Source organism: Mastigoproctus giganteus, chromosome 3 (assembly GCF_048544385.1).
Source record: "Mastigoproctus giganteus isolate SK-2022 chromosome 3, ASM4854438v1, whole genome shotgun sequence".
NCBI classification, from domain to species: domain Eukaryota; kingdom Metazoa; phylum Arthropoda; class Arachnida; order Uropygi; family Thelyphonidae; genus Mastigoproctus; species Mastigoproctus giganteus.
The window spans coordinates 65878892-65895658 of record NC_143577.1 but is presented as its reverse complement, the minus strand read 5'-3'; the positions used below and the strand labels follow the sequence as shown (position 1 = coordinate 65895658).

The window sequence follows — 16767 nt, the reverse complement described above, 5'->3', positions numbered from 1 at the left end:
CGTCTGTTTACCGAGCAAGCAGTGCTAGAGTGCTGTACTGGGAAAACAATTTTCCACGTAAGTTATCCGATGTTTCTCGTCGTTCTCGTGTTGGCTTTCTTTACCTTCACCAAACTTTTCTTAAAAGGTTAATGTAGCATGAACAGAGCGGTGTCAGAGAACAAGAATATCCAGAAAAATGATGTCCATCTCCAAGCACCTTCTCATAGGCTAAATATAATTGTGAACAATTAGAATGCAATTAGTGCCACAGGTTAACTATATCAAACATTTCCAGGAAACAAATACTTTAATAATGTATATTTCGGAGTTACCAACTTAAAAATTTTGATGTTCTGTTTTTGATTTCTAAATAATAAAGATATATATATGTTATCCCAGCAATACAGCACTACTACAGACTTGGAGCAGTAGTATCTAAGATACTGACCTCAAAAAGGATTAGAGAGGATGCAAGTTAGACATAAATATTTTATATATGGAGACACTATACATTTTTGTGAAATAAAATATTCTGGAGAAGAATTTTAACAATGGGAGTAACCAAAAATATAAAAAATATGAGCATCATTGTGCTGGAGTTTCATGAACCGTTGGCCTGTGGTACTTACAAGAAGTTGTTTACCTGCAAGAAAAAACATTAAATCTTGAGTGAAGCGAACTCCATTGAAATCTGACATTGAAATCTCTCCATTGAAATCTCTGATGACTATTTTTTCAATGACAGGAAGCAATATTAACAGAATAGCTTCAGCTTTGTCCTGTCCCACTTTGTCCAACCATCCCACTCATCTCCCAATATAAAATTTTATGTCAGTTCATTCAAGATGAGCTTTCTGTTTTGTTAGACAACACTATACTAATTTGCCACCAACTACAACAATTTTCATCCACTTGAAATTTACCACTGAAACTGGAACCTCTGCATTTATAACTATTTTGAATTTAACATCAATATATGTTGATAATAAAGTTCACACAAAAATGTAACATAAGCCTTTACTTCTCATAATCTACCTTAGTATGCCTAATCCCCTGAGAAAACAACAGGGTTTTAGTAGTGTTTAGGAATTAGATTTCATGGTGTCCATGTGTTTGAAGAACTTGCATGCTAAAAATGTACTGGTCAATGAGCTAATAAAAAGATATTTTGTAATAGCATTTAAAGCAAAGTACATATTTTTGAATTACTGTGCTGCAACATCTACAGGAACAAGGAAAATTTGGTTATTAGTCATCCAAAACTATGTGCATTCAAGATATTTTAGGCTTTTTTTTTTGCAGGAAATTATTGGAACAATTAAAGCTATTTCTTTCTTAGTTGGTATGAAATACAGAGAAGTGAAAGGAAAAGAAGTACCGTGCTATCATCAACAGTCGCATCCACTCAAAGTACAAACTTACTAATTGAGTTATAAGTAATAATGACATAAATCCTCTTGAGTTATGTGTGTGATTAATGCATTCATGAAAACTGTTGCATAAGGTGCAAAAGTGCCTAGCTAGGAAATAATTTTTCCATAGAAAATAACGTAATAAGGCTGGGTAATGTTCTGGATTAGACCGATGTACTTTTTTCCTCACACAGGTACTTTTTTTGTATTAATATCTTATAAAAATTTTTAATTCGAATGATTAAAACTAATAAGTGAGTAACAATCAGGAAATCCTAATGGATACCCATTTATCAAAAGTTATCACAAATATGAATTAATTAGCAAAATCAAAGGATTTGTACCTTCATTTCAAGTCACAAATGCCCTCATTTATTCAACGAGTCTTTGGTCTTCCTATATCTTCTCAGCAATGGTGGTCTTATGGCTAATTTATACCTTGCTTCTTTAGAAAATATGGCTTAATTCCCACCCAATCCATCTCCCAACATAAAATTTTATAGTTGTTTCATTCGTGACGAGCTACATATTTCATCATATGACACTAAACCAATTAGCCATCAACTTCAACACTTTTTTTTTGTCTGAAATTAAATGAACCACTGAAACTTTTGAATCTATAAATTTTTTGAATTTAACATTAACATGTGTTGCACATAAAGTTCACACAGAAGTAAATAAGCTTTTGCTTCTCATAATCTGCCTTAATATACCTAATCCTCTGAGTATGTTTATTACACACTAATATTTATATTAGCACATAATAAATACTTATATTTACTTTAGGATTCAGGGTGTCCTGATAATTTATAATCATTATATATGCATGTTTTCTTTTGTTTTTTTTTTTTGCCACAAGATCAGCAGTTCTTTTGACCCTCATTTTAGTCAACTTCCCTGAACAATATCCCTTTTTTGGTATAGTGTTTAGAACCTGTCAGAATAATGGTCTTAAAATTTCCAATTTTTATCATTTTCATCTGTTAAAATGTAAAATGGTAACAAATTACTAATGAAAGAACTAAGAGGAAGTCTATGATCACTATAATCCCCCATCGAAAAAATACAAAAATCTTATCATTTTCTTTTAACAGCATTAGCATTGGCATTAGTAGAGGCATATGATGCAAGAAAGCAAGTTTATAGAGCATCAGCCAAAAAAAAAAAAAACCACGCTTCCCATTTCACCTATCCATTTGCTCCAAAAGTTTGTCCAGTTCTTCCTTGAATTTATTCAAGCTATCAACCTCCACAATGACAGATGGAAATCTGTTCCAGCAATCAACTACCTGCTGGCTAAAGGCAAACCTCCACACATCTATTCTACAAATGTCTTTCCTCAATTTGAGTTTATGTCCTCTCCCCTCAGGTTCGTAATCTGAGCAAGAGGAAGAAACTCATCAGCACTGAGCCTGCACAAACCATTCAAGGCCTTATACACCTCAATCAGATCACCTTGCAGGAGCCTAGGTTCCAGATGCTGCAATCTACAGAATTTAAGCCTTACTTGGTAAGAGTATCCACTTTGTTCTCCTCACCAATCTTGTTGCCCCTCTCTATACTAGCTATAGCTATTCTACATCCTTTCTAAAATGAGGAATCATGATCTGTATGAGTATTCAAGGAGTGGCCTAACCATTTCCTTACACAAGGGGATAATCACCCCATTCCTGCTATAAAAATTCCTGTATATCATTGACAAAACCTCATGACTTGCTCTGACTCCACAATTACACCACGGTCTTTTTCATTCTCCACTACACTGAGTGTAGTACCACAAAGTTGGTACATTTTTCTGGGGTTACTGCTACCCATATGCAGTACTTTGCATTTGTCAATGTTAAACTTCAGTTGCCACATCTCAGCCCATCTGACCAGCTTTTCTAGATCCTGTTGCAGTAGCATACTGTCATTAACAACCCTTCCAACCTTTGTAACATCTGCAAACTTCGATATTAAGCCTGATATACCTTCATCAATATCATTGATAAATATACAAAACAGCAGTGGGCTCAACACCGAACCCTTGGGGACTCCACTAATAACATTAGTCCATGAAGAGCAGTGCCATTATTTACCACTCTCTATCTCCTCCCACTCAATCATCCTTTTATCTGTTGTAGCAACTTACCTGTAATGCCATACTGCTCTAATTTGTACAGTAGTTTTCCATGTGCAACAGTATCAAAAGCATTCCTAAAATCCAAGTATATGATATCAAACTATTTTTTGCATACAGTTCCTTTGTGACCACATCATAGTATCCAATCAAATTTGTCAGACAAGACTTCCCATTAACAAACCCATGCTGTGTCTGAACTATAAACGAAGCCTTGTCGAGATGATCCTGTAATGCTTCTTTAACCAGTGACTCCATTATTTTCCCCAGAACAGAAGTTAAATTTGCATGTCTGTAATTACTCGTCACCCTCTGATCTCCCTATTTGTGAAATGGGGATACATTTTCACATCTCCAATCCGTGGTGACCTACCCTGAGTCCAAGGATGCTCTCATAATTATAGTTAAGGGTGTGCTTACTTCCTTTGCTGCCTCCTTTAATATAACTGGATAGATCACATCCACCGCAGGTGCCTTTCTAATGTTTAACTTCAACAATTTCACCTCCACATTGCTCTCGGTTATATACAAAATCATTTATCTCCCTGTTAGAGTTTAATAAGCTTCTATTCTTCACTCACTTTCTTAGAGAATTCCTCATGTCTGAATGTAGATGCAAAATACTCATTCAGTTTGTCAGCTATCTGAGCAGGATCATCAACAGTCGAACCATCGATATCAAGTGGGACAATCTGATTCATCTCTTTCCTTCTAGAGTTTACAAAAGTAAAGACGTCTTTGCTGTTTTTCTTTGCATCCTTTGCCAAAGAATTTCTGTAATCTGCCTTTGCTTGTATAATCTCTTTTGTAACTTGATTACAGACTAGCTTATATCTACCACAGGCTTCTGTGTCGTCTGATAATTTGTATGCATCCCATGCATTATTCTTCTCTGCCACTAGTCTCATTAGTTCATCTGACATCCATTTGGGCCTAAACTTAGAAGAGTATTTCTTAGTGGAATAAAAAGCCTAGTACTTTCCAAGATCACTTCCTTGAATGCTTCCCATTTTGAATTTGCTGTTGGTAACATCATCAGTTGGTCGCACTGTATAGAATTTTAAAATCTCTGATACCACATAGTCACCTTTATGAAAGCAAAAACCTTCCCCTTTACCCCTGATGGTAATTACATCTTTAAGTAAATCTCACATCAGTGTACTGTGATCACTGCCACCTAATGGTTCCATTATCTGCAGATTGTTAATGCATGAATAATCACTGCTGATAATCAGATAAAGAGTATTACTCCCTCTTGTTGCCTCTTGAATATGCTGTTGTAGAAAACAATCATCCAATAAATCCACAAAAGCCTTGCTAGTGTGTGAGTGATCAATCTACAAGTTCCAGTCAATATCTGGGAAGTTAAAATCCCCCATTATATGACATTATGATTTACTGGCCCACTCTATTTCTCTGCATAGTTGTTCACTGTACTCAAAAGAGTCATTAGGCCTATAACACACTCCTAACCTCATTTTTGGTTTCCTAGTGCTTATGTTGTACCAAACTGACTCAACATTGCACTGGATGCACTGCCTTAGATTTTATGTGTTTCTTAACTATCAGCATAACCCCTCCTCCCTTCCTATCCTGTCTATCCTTTCTGTACAGATTGTACTTTCCAAATTCTAATTCTGCATTCCTTATATCCGTGTGGCACCATGTCTCTGATATCCCAACAATATCCGCCTTTAATGTCTTGACCAGCACTTCTAATTCATCAAATTTATTTATTATACTCCTAGCATTGGTGTATAATGCAAATATACAAGCGCCTGTTCTTACTTTTAGTTACCCTAATACAGCCTACATATTTACTTGTTTCATGATGACTCCCAGCAGTTTCTGAAATCCCCAGAAACTTGCTTTCTAGGCTGCTGCTTATTCCAATCCCCAGAAACTTGCTTTCTAGGCTGCTGCTTATTCCAATAGAAGCAGTGCAAGGATCACTTACATCTCTGCCTGTGGCTACTGTGAATCCCCCCCCCCAACAAGCTAACAGTTTTCCGATCCACCTAACATTGCCTCGATAGCATCAACAAATATTGTTTCACCCTTTATATTTAATTGTATCCCATCCCTGTAGAAGCAGTTTCTCCTGTTAACAAGCATAGACCTAGCTGAGAAAAATTCTACTCCACGAGTCTTGCACAATCTCTCCAGGGCAGAATTGATTGACAAGGCTCTCATCATATACTCCCTTCTATAATGTCTGGACAGAATTGCAGACACTTCCAATTTTAATATTAACCCACGACTTTTTTTTTTCAACATTGACCTGTACTTGTTAAGTAAGTCTGCAGATCTCCTATTCTTAATGTCATTAGTCCCAACATGTACAACAATATCACCTTTTGTGCCCTGAATAGATGATATACTCTCTATAACATCGTCAACTTTTGCCCTTGGCAGATATACCCTGGTCCTATTACACCTATCCTTTTTTGCACAATATATTTCCCCAGCAATAACTTTTTTGCACAATATATTTCCCCAGCAGAATGCGCTGGTCCAATGGGACCAGCGCATTCTGCCTTGAAGATTGCCGCTGTGTTGCCTGTTGCACAAGAGTGAGCTCTTGCATTGAGTTTGGCAGCTGAGAGAGTTTGATGGGTATCCCTTTTTTAATTCCTTTGAGAGCATCTACCTTACTCCACAAACTCTTATAGACACCCATCAGAACGCTAAGTTGGTGCCTAATTTCTTTACACTCTCTGTACCTAACACACACAGACATTCTCCTTGGCTAGATCATGTCCTGTTCCAGAAAGGTCGGCATAAATTTCACAAGTTGCACATATTTTTAGACTGTGATGCATTGGAGAATCACTCCCTTTGATCCCGCTCTGAGCCACAGCATCCCACTACTTTGTTGCTCTGGTCTGGGGCATGATTTCCCTTTAAATTCAATTTAATTGATTGCCAATAAAATTTAATAAGATTAATAAATTGAATTGATCAATTGACAACAATACACAAGCTACCAGATTCCTAAATACAGTGATATGTATTACACTATCAAGTTTTACGTTTACCCTAGGCTATCAAGTTCGAGATATACCATATGATCTAATGTACTATAACAATGCCAACCAGTTTTGAATGGCAAAGGTTCTACATATGTTAAGTAGTAACCTACAAAATCTCTAGCTAAATTCAAAATGAACTAAGGAGTGTGACTAGAACTATAAAGCTACTTATAGAAAATAAATTAATATGACAATTAATAAGATGGTAGTTATTTCTTTACATAGATCCCACATTAATATACTATGATCACTGCTGCAAAAAATTACTGATAACTAGGTTGAGAATATTTCTTTAGACATCTCTAATGTGCTATGAACCTCTAATAATAGAAAGTAGTTCAGCAAAACAAGTAATGGCCTGTTACTAGGTGAGTGACCAAACCAGAAGTTCAATCTCTGGAAAATAAATGACTCCCCATAATAAGACATTCTAATTTGCTGGCTCACTCTGTCTGTAAAGCTGTTCATTATATTCATTGCAGTCATTTGGTCCATAACATACTTCTAGTCTTATTTTTGTTTTCCCACTGCCCATGTCACACCAGACTGACTCAACATAGTTATCTACTGCATATGATTACTGTGAATTTATATGCTTTACATTAAATCTAGAATAACTCCTTAAATCTACCCAGGAAAGCATTTTAACATTAATAAACATATATACAGGAACTCCCCAACTTATGCAAATTTGACTTTACGTAAGTTTTTGTTGGCTGGTACAAACTGAAAAAAATATGGAAACGTATTTTGCAACTGTAGGGATAAATAGAGGTATTGTGAAAATATCGTAATGTGAACCCAATAGCATATTAGTTTTTTTTTTTTTTTTGTAATTTGTTCCAAGTCCTTGGAAGTTGAAAATTTCGCTATATTACTAAGCTATTTATCTCTCTAAAAGGTCATATTTATAATGGAAATTGTGCTACACTTTCATCGTTATCATATGTTCCCATTATAAGAATCAATTTTCAACACCTTTGTGATATTTTTCTAAAGCATGTTTCTGGAGGTCACGAACAAAAAACAATAAAAATAATTTGCACTTTCCAGTTTATTGGGCTTTTCTGTTAGCGCAATCTATTATAAATGGGTAGCAAACTCGATCTTATTGCATTTGTGATAATCCTGATAACTGGAATTCTGTGGATTTTTATGTTACGGTATTATGGCGAAATGTGTTCCCCTTCACTAAAATCTTCAGTCATATAAAAAAACAAATTTTCAGAAACTTCTCTTCATTCCTATTTATGTATTACAATGATAAAGGGAAAGGTACCAATGGAAAGTGCAAGTGTTGGCAGTGCCAGGAAACAAACAAAATTGATTTAGAAATGAAAATGAAAATGATTAAGAAGTATGAAGTAGGACAACGTTTCTCATCTATTGCAAGGGAATTAGGTCTCGCTGCCCTGCTTCGACAGTGATACTATTTTAAGGGACAGTGCGCATATAAAAGAACAAACATGTCAAAGGATCAACACACTTAAGATTAACAGTGATCACAAAATAGTGTTCAGGTGCTATATCGAAGATGGAAAAGCTATTAATAATATGGATGGAAAATCAGATTCAGAAGCAAGTGCCCCTGAGTCCAATGGCCATTCAAGAAAAGGCAAGAAGTATTTATGAAGATATTAAGGATAAGTACGGCAAACTCCAACCCAGGTTTGTGGCAAGCAACGGGTGGTTTAATAGGTTCAAGCACCGCACTGGCTTCCAAAACATTAAACTATGCGGTGAAGTTGCCAGTGCCAATTCTGCAGCTGCAGAGAAATTTTGTGATGTGTTGGAAAAAATTATTGATCTAGGTGGCTATTCAACGCAGCAAATTTTTAATGTTAATGAAACTGCTCTGTATTGGAAAAAAATGCCAGACCGAACATACATTGCCAAAGAAGAAAAGCCAATGCCAGGTTTCAAGGCTTCAAAAGATAGGGACACGCTCTTGCTTGGAGCTAATGCAGCAGGAGATTACAGATTAAAACTACTGCTTGTGTTCCAGAATGGTATACAAGCAGTGGTACACAAACTTGTATGCAATTCTGGAAATCCTCATGCATTTAAGGGCATCAATAGAGCCACCCTACCCGTGCATTTCCGATCGAACCAGAGAGCATGGATAACAATATCTCTCTTTGAGGATTGGCTTAAATGCTGCTTCATTCCTGAGGTTGCAAAATATTGTAAAGACAACAACGTTCCTCTCAAGATTTTGCTTCTATTAGATAATTCTCCTGGACATCCTATGCATCTAGATGATTTCAATTTGAAAGTGAGAGTCATATTTCTGCCGCCAAACATGACTTCACTCATCCAACCTATGGATCAGGATGTAATTTTGAATTTAAAAGCATACTGTTTACGCACAACATTTGCTCAGGCATTGTCGGCAGTAGACAGTGAGAAAAATTTTACATTAAGAGACTTTTGGAAATCTTACAATATTTACCACACCATCTTAAACATTAATAAGGCCTGGGTGGAAATTACCAAAAGTTGTTTAAATGGCGCATGGAAGAAAATATGCCCACGGCATGTAAAAGGCTTCGAAGAGTTTGAAAAAGAAGAATTATATGAAGAGGTTACAGATAAGATTGTAAAGGTTGCAGAGCTACTTCAGTTGGAGATTATTGCCAAAGACATGGAGGAGTTAACAGAGGAAGAAGAGGAATTATCTAGCAAAGAACTTATTAACTTGTAGGTAGTGATAGTGAAAGAAGAAAATGCCGACAAAGCTCAAGATGAACCAAATAAGGAGCCAAGATGCTTCATCACCAGAGAGAGAGATGGCAATGGCATTTCGTCAAATTGCATCGGCAATGGCGAGGTTTAAGAAGATGTATCCTGACAGCAAACTATTCTTAAAAGTTAAGAGTGGGGTGAATGTGATATGCTTGCTTGCAAAAAAGAAATCTATGATGAAAAGAAAAAAGCCACCATCCAGTCATCCATTAATATGTTCTTCTGTAAGGTTGATCTGCCTACCCCTTCTAAATCTCCACAGCCCTCAACTTCCACAGTGGCATACTTATCAGCTGAAGACGTCGATTCTGGCAACGATGCTCGAGAGGTAAAATTTACCGATGTCATGCCTGTCTCCTCTCTTTTTTTTGTAATTTTATAATTTTTCCTGCACATGAGATAAAAAAAAATTTAATAAATACAATAAATAATTCTATTCACATGTTCATCGAACATTTCTTTTTTGATTCGATCAATTCAGCGAGCACAGCTGCGAGTGCTGCACAAGCATGGAGGAAATTCTGACTTACGTAGGATTCCGCAGAAATCAACCCTAACGTTAATCAGGGAGTGGCTGTATATATATATATAATATGAAGCTGGCTAATAAAGGCTGATGCTCTTAGGGTGGAGAGTATGCTTGGTGGTTTGTGATATAAAGAGATCAGTCTGGAGGAAGAATCATAATCTACTCAGTCTCTATAAGATGGGATTTAATTTATAAATAATGCACATTTCAAAAAGTGAATAAAAAAAGTTAACCTAACAATAATAGTGCAAGATGTTGAAGTGAGTTTTATACTTACATTCAAATACTTACAGCTTTTAGCTTGGTCAGGTGTTTTTGGTGAACTATGCCATTTTTATATGAACCAGAAAGCTGAGAAACATCCTGGCCTTGTATAAACTGAACTAAGTCCCACATATTTGTTGCACCTGCTGGAGGCTATGGTAAAAGAACTATAATGAGGGAAGTATTACGGTATAATCAACGACTGATAAACTATTAATAATCTTACATCGGTTAAGTACTGCTTAAGTGGAATGTATATAGTAAGAGCCAGATATAATGGCGCGTATTATATACAAATTGAATTTTGATTCTAATAAATGAAAATTGACAAATATTATCCAGAGGCTATAAAAATAAAGATATAAAGCACAAATTTACACTTTATTACCAACCAAAGGTTTATTACCAATTAAGTGATACGTGAAAATAGGAAGAATATTATCCACAGGTTAACAAAATAAAAATATATTTATACTTATGTACATAGCTTAATTAATATATATATTAATTAAACATAACACGGTAATATGATTATAATTTAAAATAGTCACTTAGCATTAGCATTAGCAAGGGCACATGATGCAAGAAAGCAAGCTTATATGGCATCAGCCAAAAAAAAAAAAAAAAAAACGCACACCCCTTCTCATTTCACCCATCCACTTGCTCCAAATGTTTGTCAAGTTCTGCCTTGAATCTATTTAAGCTATCAACTTCTAGAAATACAGATGGAAGTTTGTTCCACCAATCAACCACCCGTTGGCTAAAGGCAAACTTCCGCACATCTATACTACAACCGTCTATCCTCAATGTGAATTAATGCCCTCTCAGGCAATTATTATGGGCAAGAGGAAGAATCCCATCCGCATTGAGCATGCTCAAACCATTCAAGGCTTTATACACCTCATTCAGATCACCTCACAGGTGCCTAGTCTCCAGACACTGTAATTTACAAAACTTAAGCCTTTCTTCGTAAGAACAACCCTTTGTTCCATTCACTAATCTTTTTGCCTTTCTCTGTACTTGTTCCAACAGCTCTACATCCTTCTTAAAATGAGGCCTCCAGACCTGTATACAGTACTCAAGGTGTGGCCTGATCATTGCCTTATACAAGGGGATAATCACCTCCTTATCCCAGCTAGAAAAATTCCTGTATATCATTGACACGACACCATGAGCTACTTTTGCAGACCATCTGCACTGCTCAAAAAACTTTATATCTGCCTGCACAATTATCCCCAAGTCCTTTTCACTCTCTACCACTGTCAGCGTAGCCCCTCCGTAGCCAGGTGGGCAGGAGTGGCAGTGCATAGTACATGCTTCTTGATTAGAGCGGGGTTTGAGCCCGTGACCACCAATTACGGAAAGGTCAGGGAATGACCACCGCATATCCCCGGAACAACATGGCTTTAGTTGCTAATGCTCCTAAAAAAAAACCAAATAACAAAATAACTGTCAGCGTAGTACCACACAGTTGATACGTTACTCTGGGGTTACTGTGTCCAATATGCAGTACTTTACATTTGTCAATGTTAAACTTCAGTTGCCACCCCTCAGCCCATCTTTTCTAGATCCTGTTGTAGCAGCGTACTGTCATTAGTGTCATTAACAACCCTGCCAACCTCCGTATCGTCTACAAACTTGGACATTAAACCTGATATCAATATCATTAATGATATTGATATCAGGCTTAATCATCACCATCATCAATATCATTAATGAATACAGAAAACAACAATGGACCCAACACTGAACCCTGGGGTACTCCACTAATAACATGAAGAGCAGTGTCCATTGATTACCACTCTCTGTCTTCTCCCTCTCAACCATCCCTTTATTCATAGCAGCAATTTGCCTTCAATGCCACACTGCTCTAATTTTTGCACCAGTCTTCCATGTGCAACAGTATCAAAAGCCTTTCAAAGATCCAAATATATGATATCCAAATTATTCTTTGCATCTAGTTCCTTTGTGACTACATCATATCCAGTCAAATTGGTCACACAAAGCTTCCCCTTAACAAACCCGTGCTGTGTCCGAGCTATAACTGAAGTCTTGTCTGTAGTTACCTGTGTCTACCTTTGATTCTCCTTTGTGGATTGGGGTCACATTTGCACCTCCCCTCACTTCTTTTAGATTGCTTTAAATTATTACTACAAAGTCTATTTATAGATTTTTCAATATTCTATAACAGTCTATATTCATGATCACTTGCACCAGTTTCTTCCAACGCACTTCTCAGGATGGCTATAACTTCACGAGTTTGCCTTTTTGTAACTGGAATTCATTCGGGTTCATCTTCATTTTCCTTCTTCTCCTTGGGGAAGTTATCAGTAACAGAATGGCAATTTCTTCATCTGTTAAAGCTGTAGTAACTTGTAGATTGCCATCTATGTCCACCCAATCATTAAACTATTGTTCACCCATGTCTTTGGGCTTTTCAACACTTTTAATTTTAACACTTTTAACTAGTGTCTGGGGAGCAGTCAAAAATACAACTTTAATAAGTTTGCATTATGTTTTAACAACAGTAGAATATCCAGGTAAATTATTGAACAACAATGCAGACTGGCTGCCATGATTGCTCATGGCGTTTTGTCAATGATACACAGGAATTTTGCTAGCAGGGATAAGGAAGTGATTATCCCATTCTATAAGGCAATGGTCAGGCCACATCTTGAGAACTGCATACAGGCCTGGAAGCCTTATTTTAGGAACGACATAGATCTGTTGGAATGGGTACAGAAAAGAGCAATGAGATTAATGGGAGGAACAAGGATACTCTTAAAAGGAAATGTTTCAGAGGGAAATGTAACCTCTTCTTCAAGTTCCTCAAGCCAGATGTAATGTACCTTTACTGCATATATATGTACAGGTATTTAGCTTAATTTGTATATACTTGAAGTTTTATTGAATATTTTTCTTACAATAAACTGCTTACCAGAATATTTATGGTCTATATTTATACCACTATTTCGATTACCAAATTATTACTGCATAAATAAATTGTAATACTATTTATATCCTTTATTTATCACATTCAGTGTGAATATTAATAAGGTTTGCTGCAGAAATATTAGTTTGTTTATGGGCAAAGCAACAGATCCTGCTAGGGTGTAACAGTAATACATGGTACATGTATCATACTACTGTTCTTAAATCCGAAAAATTCTGAAACACATCTGGCCTCAAGGGTTTTGAATATGGGATTGTAGATCTGTATAATTTTGTATTAACTAGGGAAATTTAACTGACTCTTTTTGTCCTGTATAATTAATACTGCATTAATCTCTAGAATTGGTGCTAATTAATCTTACTTTAGTTAATTATGTATCTTATATAGGACCCTTTTGAAAAAAGATGCAAATATTGCCTGGACATTTATTTCCATACATTATATAGCTATAGCATTGCCTCTGTATATAGGAAGTATTGGATGTTTTAGAATCAATGGTGTGCTGTTAAAATAGCATATTCATAAGGAATTTTTTCTTTTAATATCAAATTAACAATTTCATGGAATAAATTTGGTTGTACATAGCCTCAAAGAAATTGGTGATGCAAAAGTCAGTTTAAAATTTTGAAAGAGATTGTGATCTAAAAGATAGCAAGAATGAAGTGGCTGGTGAGAAGAGTCCATTAGGCACTCCCAAAAACATCTGATATGCATACAAAGTAATTGATGAAAGAATTTGGAAGGGCTATGGCCTCAACCTATGGGAAATTCACTTGATGTAATGGTTAGTGCAATAGCAACATTGTTATACGTAAGTTCATATAAGGCTACATATAACAATGATGCTACTGCACTAACTATTATGTTAAGTAAGCAATTGATTTAAGGCTGAAGAAATCTGTGACATACCTATTCTGATGATCCATTTCAAAATTAACATAAATATACCTAAATATTAGGTAAAATACAAAAAAAAATATAAAAAAAGTAAAAAAAACTCACACATTGCACAAACTTAGGAACTGAACTAGTGAGGATATTATTGTAATTTATTCAGTGTGCAGCTTGTAACACAGTTCAATTTGTGGTATAGACAGAAACATCAAATCACAGGTACATCTTAATGGCTAAGACAACAAAAAGAATAAGCATTTCAAATAATCTCAAAAAAAACTATTTATCCTCTAAAATACATGGCAAGTAGAGTGTCTTGTAAGGTGGGATTATTAGACCAATCTTTCTAATGGTTGTGACTAGTGATAACTAATAATTTTCAAATCCTTTACAATGAGTTCATTACTGTTCAAGGATCAGGAATAAATTTGGAAAGATATATAAAACAGTCATAATTAAATTTCCTACACTTTGAGGCCTCTGCTTGCCTGAGAAATGGTCAGATCATACTGAAATTTGGATCCAAATTTCACTGTGATCAAATGATTTTCTATAAGCCTCTTTGCAAAAGATGCAGAAGAGGCTTATAGAAAAGAGCAGCACAAACATATGAAATGTATGAATAATTGTTTGCTCTTTGCCTGTCTGTCATTTCCAGGTGGTATGAAAAAGTAAAAGAGGATATGGTGGCCATCTAGATCATGCCCTCAAGTCAATTCTCAGCACTTCCTCTCTCACCAACAAAGAAGTCTGGACATAGTAAATGACTTATGGTACGTGCAACACACTACATATGGCAGTTCCACTGGAAACATGTTCGGGTAAGGTTAACACCCCAGTTAACCAGTAATTAACATTCTGGGAAGACCAGTAATAACTGGTCTTACTGGAGTGTTCAAGTTGAGGTAGTGATACTGCCTACTACTACATAACAGGGCATTACCTGGTCTCACTACAGCAGCCCAGCATAATCACCATGGTACACTACTAAAGAAGATACATAAGTCTGTGGAGGCCTGGATTATATAATCCTATCCTTCTAGAAATTTTAACAGATTTCTGGAGGAATCCCCCACTCCCACTTACTAACTTCAAACAACACACAAACAGAACAGCAGAAGATTAGTAGCAATTTCTCCATCCTCCACAACTGTCCTCCCTCCCTCCCACCAAAGCAGTGAGCAGCTACCCGCACTTTAAGCAGGACAACCACATCATCATAACTAACACCTATACTACTTGTATAATGCGCTATCTGAGCAACTGCTCATCCATGCATAAAATATTTAATCTATAATTTTATCTTTAATTGATCCTTAGCCATGCCCCCATTTAACATTCTAGGAAGAATGTTAAGGGGAACATGTTACTGTCCTTGCCACGGGGAGGCAGATCTCTACTATCTATCAGTAAACTCTTGTTTAATGGCAAAAGTAAAAGCATTTAACTCCAAACGATTGTGATTCTTGTTAGCCAACACAACTAAAAATATTTTTGTATTTTCTAACTTTTTCATAATTTTTTATTTTATTTTTATTATTTTTTTTTTACAAACTATAAACTCATATAAAACTTTAAACTTCCAACTCAGCAATACCTAATATAAACAAAAACTCATCAGTGCAAAATAAATAAAAATAAAATATAAATAAAACAAAAATAAAATAAAAAAATATAAATAAAAATAGCTCAAAATATAAATAAAAATTCATCAGTGCAAATTAAATACTTAAAAATTTATTTACATATGTACATATTTACACTATATAAAGTAAAGTAAAAGTAAAGTGCAGCCATTATCAACCCACTGCAGGATGGAAGCCTCCTCAGCAATTCATGCTGAGGGAAATGGACCATAATCTGCCACGCTGGTCCACTGCGGGTTGGCAGATTGACCGTATTCAGCAGTCAGGGGCTTGAACTCAAAGAGCGTGTGCTACTGCACTCCCGCTCCTGCCCAGTTGGCTATGGAGGCCTTTACACTATATACAGTCCATTAATTTCTCAATCTTATACTTCTTATTTCATTAACTCCCTTAGCATAATCCAAAAAAAAGCTTCATACCAAACCTTATTCTTAAATATGTCACTGCAGGTGTATGAGTAAGAGCCAATCTTAGAGAAAAATATTTTCTCTAAGATTGGCTCTTAGAAATGATCTGTATCTTCGATATGTCCACATACACACCTCGGATCATTTTCTACTCCCAGCTCCACCAACCTTTTCCTCATTTCAGGCCCAGTTATTATCATTGTAGCCATCAGACCTAAGCCTGACCATCCATCCATTTCTCTTACTACTTTCACTCCAAGCAGGAAGGCATATGTGATGCGGCCCCTGTCAGAATAGTTCCACCTTTCTTGCCAAATACAATCTATTTCTTGTTGCAATCGTTTTCTCTCTCTCTCTTTAAATCCTGCTTCCCATATATCTTATTTTCCTCAATACAACATTTAATCCCCAATATTTCTATCCTATTATTTTTCTTGACTGCATACTCCATTATTCGTTTAATCACAACCAAATCAATTGGTTCTTTTCCTGATACTACTTGTAATGCATCATTTGAAACCAATCTACATGACCATGTCACAGCCAAAAGGGCATATCTCTGAGCAGAAATTAGGCTCCTTTTTACGTGACTATTACTCACCCTATGCCCCACATGCATAAGTCATGATGGGCACAAAGATATACTTAGAGAGGAGATCCAGGAATTTCTCTTTCACTCCCCATTCTATTCTACTAATCTTCCTTATTTTAGAGTATATAACCCACACTTTTTCTTTCAACTTCTGCTGAACAACCACAATCACCAAAGGCAGGTGCTTTTTTT

The 16767-nt window shown here is 36.0% G+C and overlaps 1 protein-coding gene across 1 annotated transcript in view; it reads right to left on the bottom strand.

Moving 5' to 3' along the window:
• LOC150088053 (WD repeat-containing protein 17-like) overlaps positions 1 to 16767 on the bottom strand; it is a 350289-nt gene that overhangs the window by 142913 nt on the left and 190609 nt on the right. The window contains exon 14 of the mRNA XM_090369994.1: positions 10111 to 10236. Coding sequence (XP_090226120.1) covers positions 10111 to 10236 — 126 coding nt within the window. The remainder of the gene's footprint in view (positions 1 to 10110; positions 10237 to 16767) is intronic.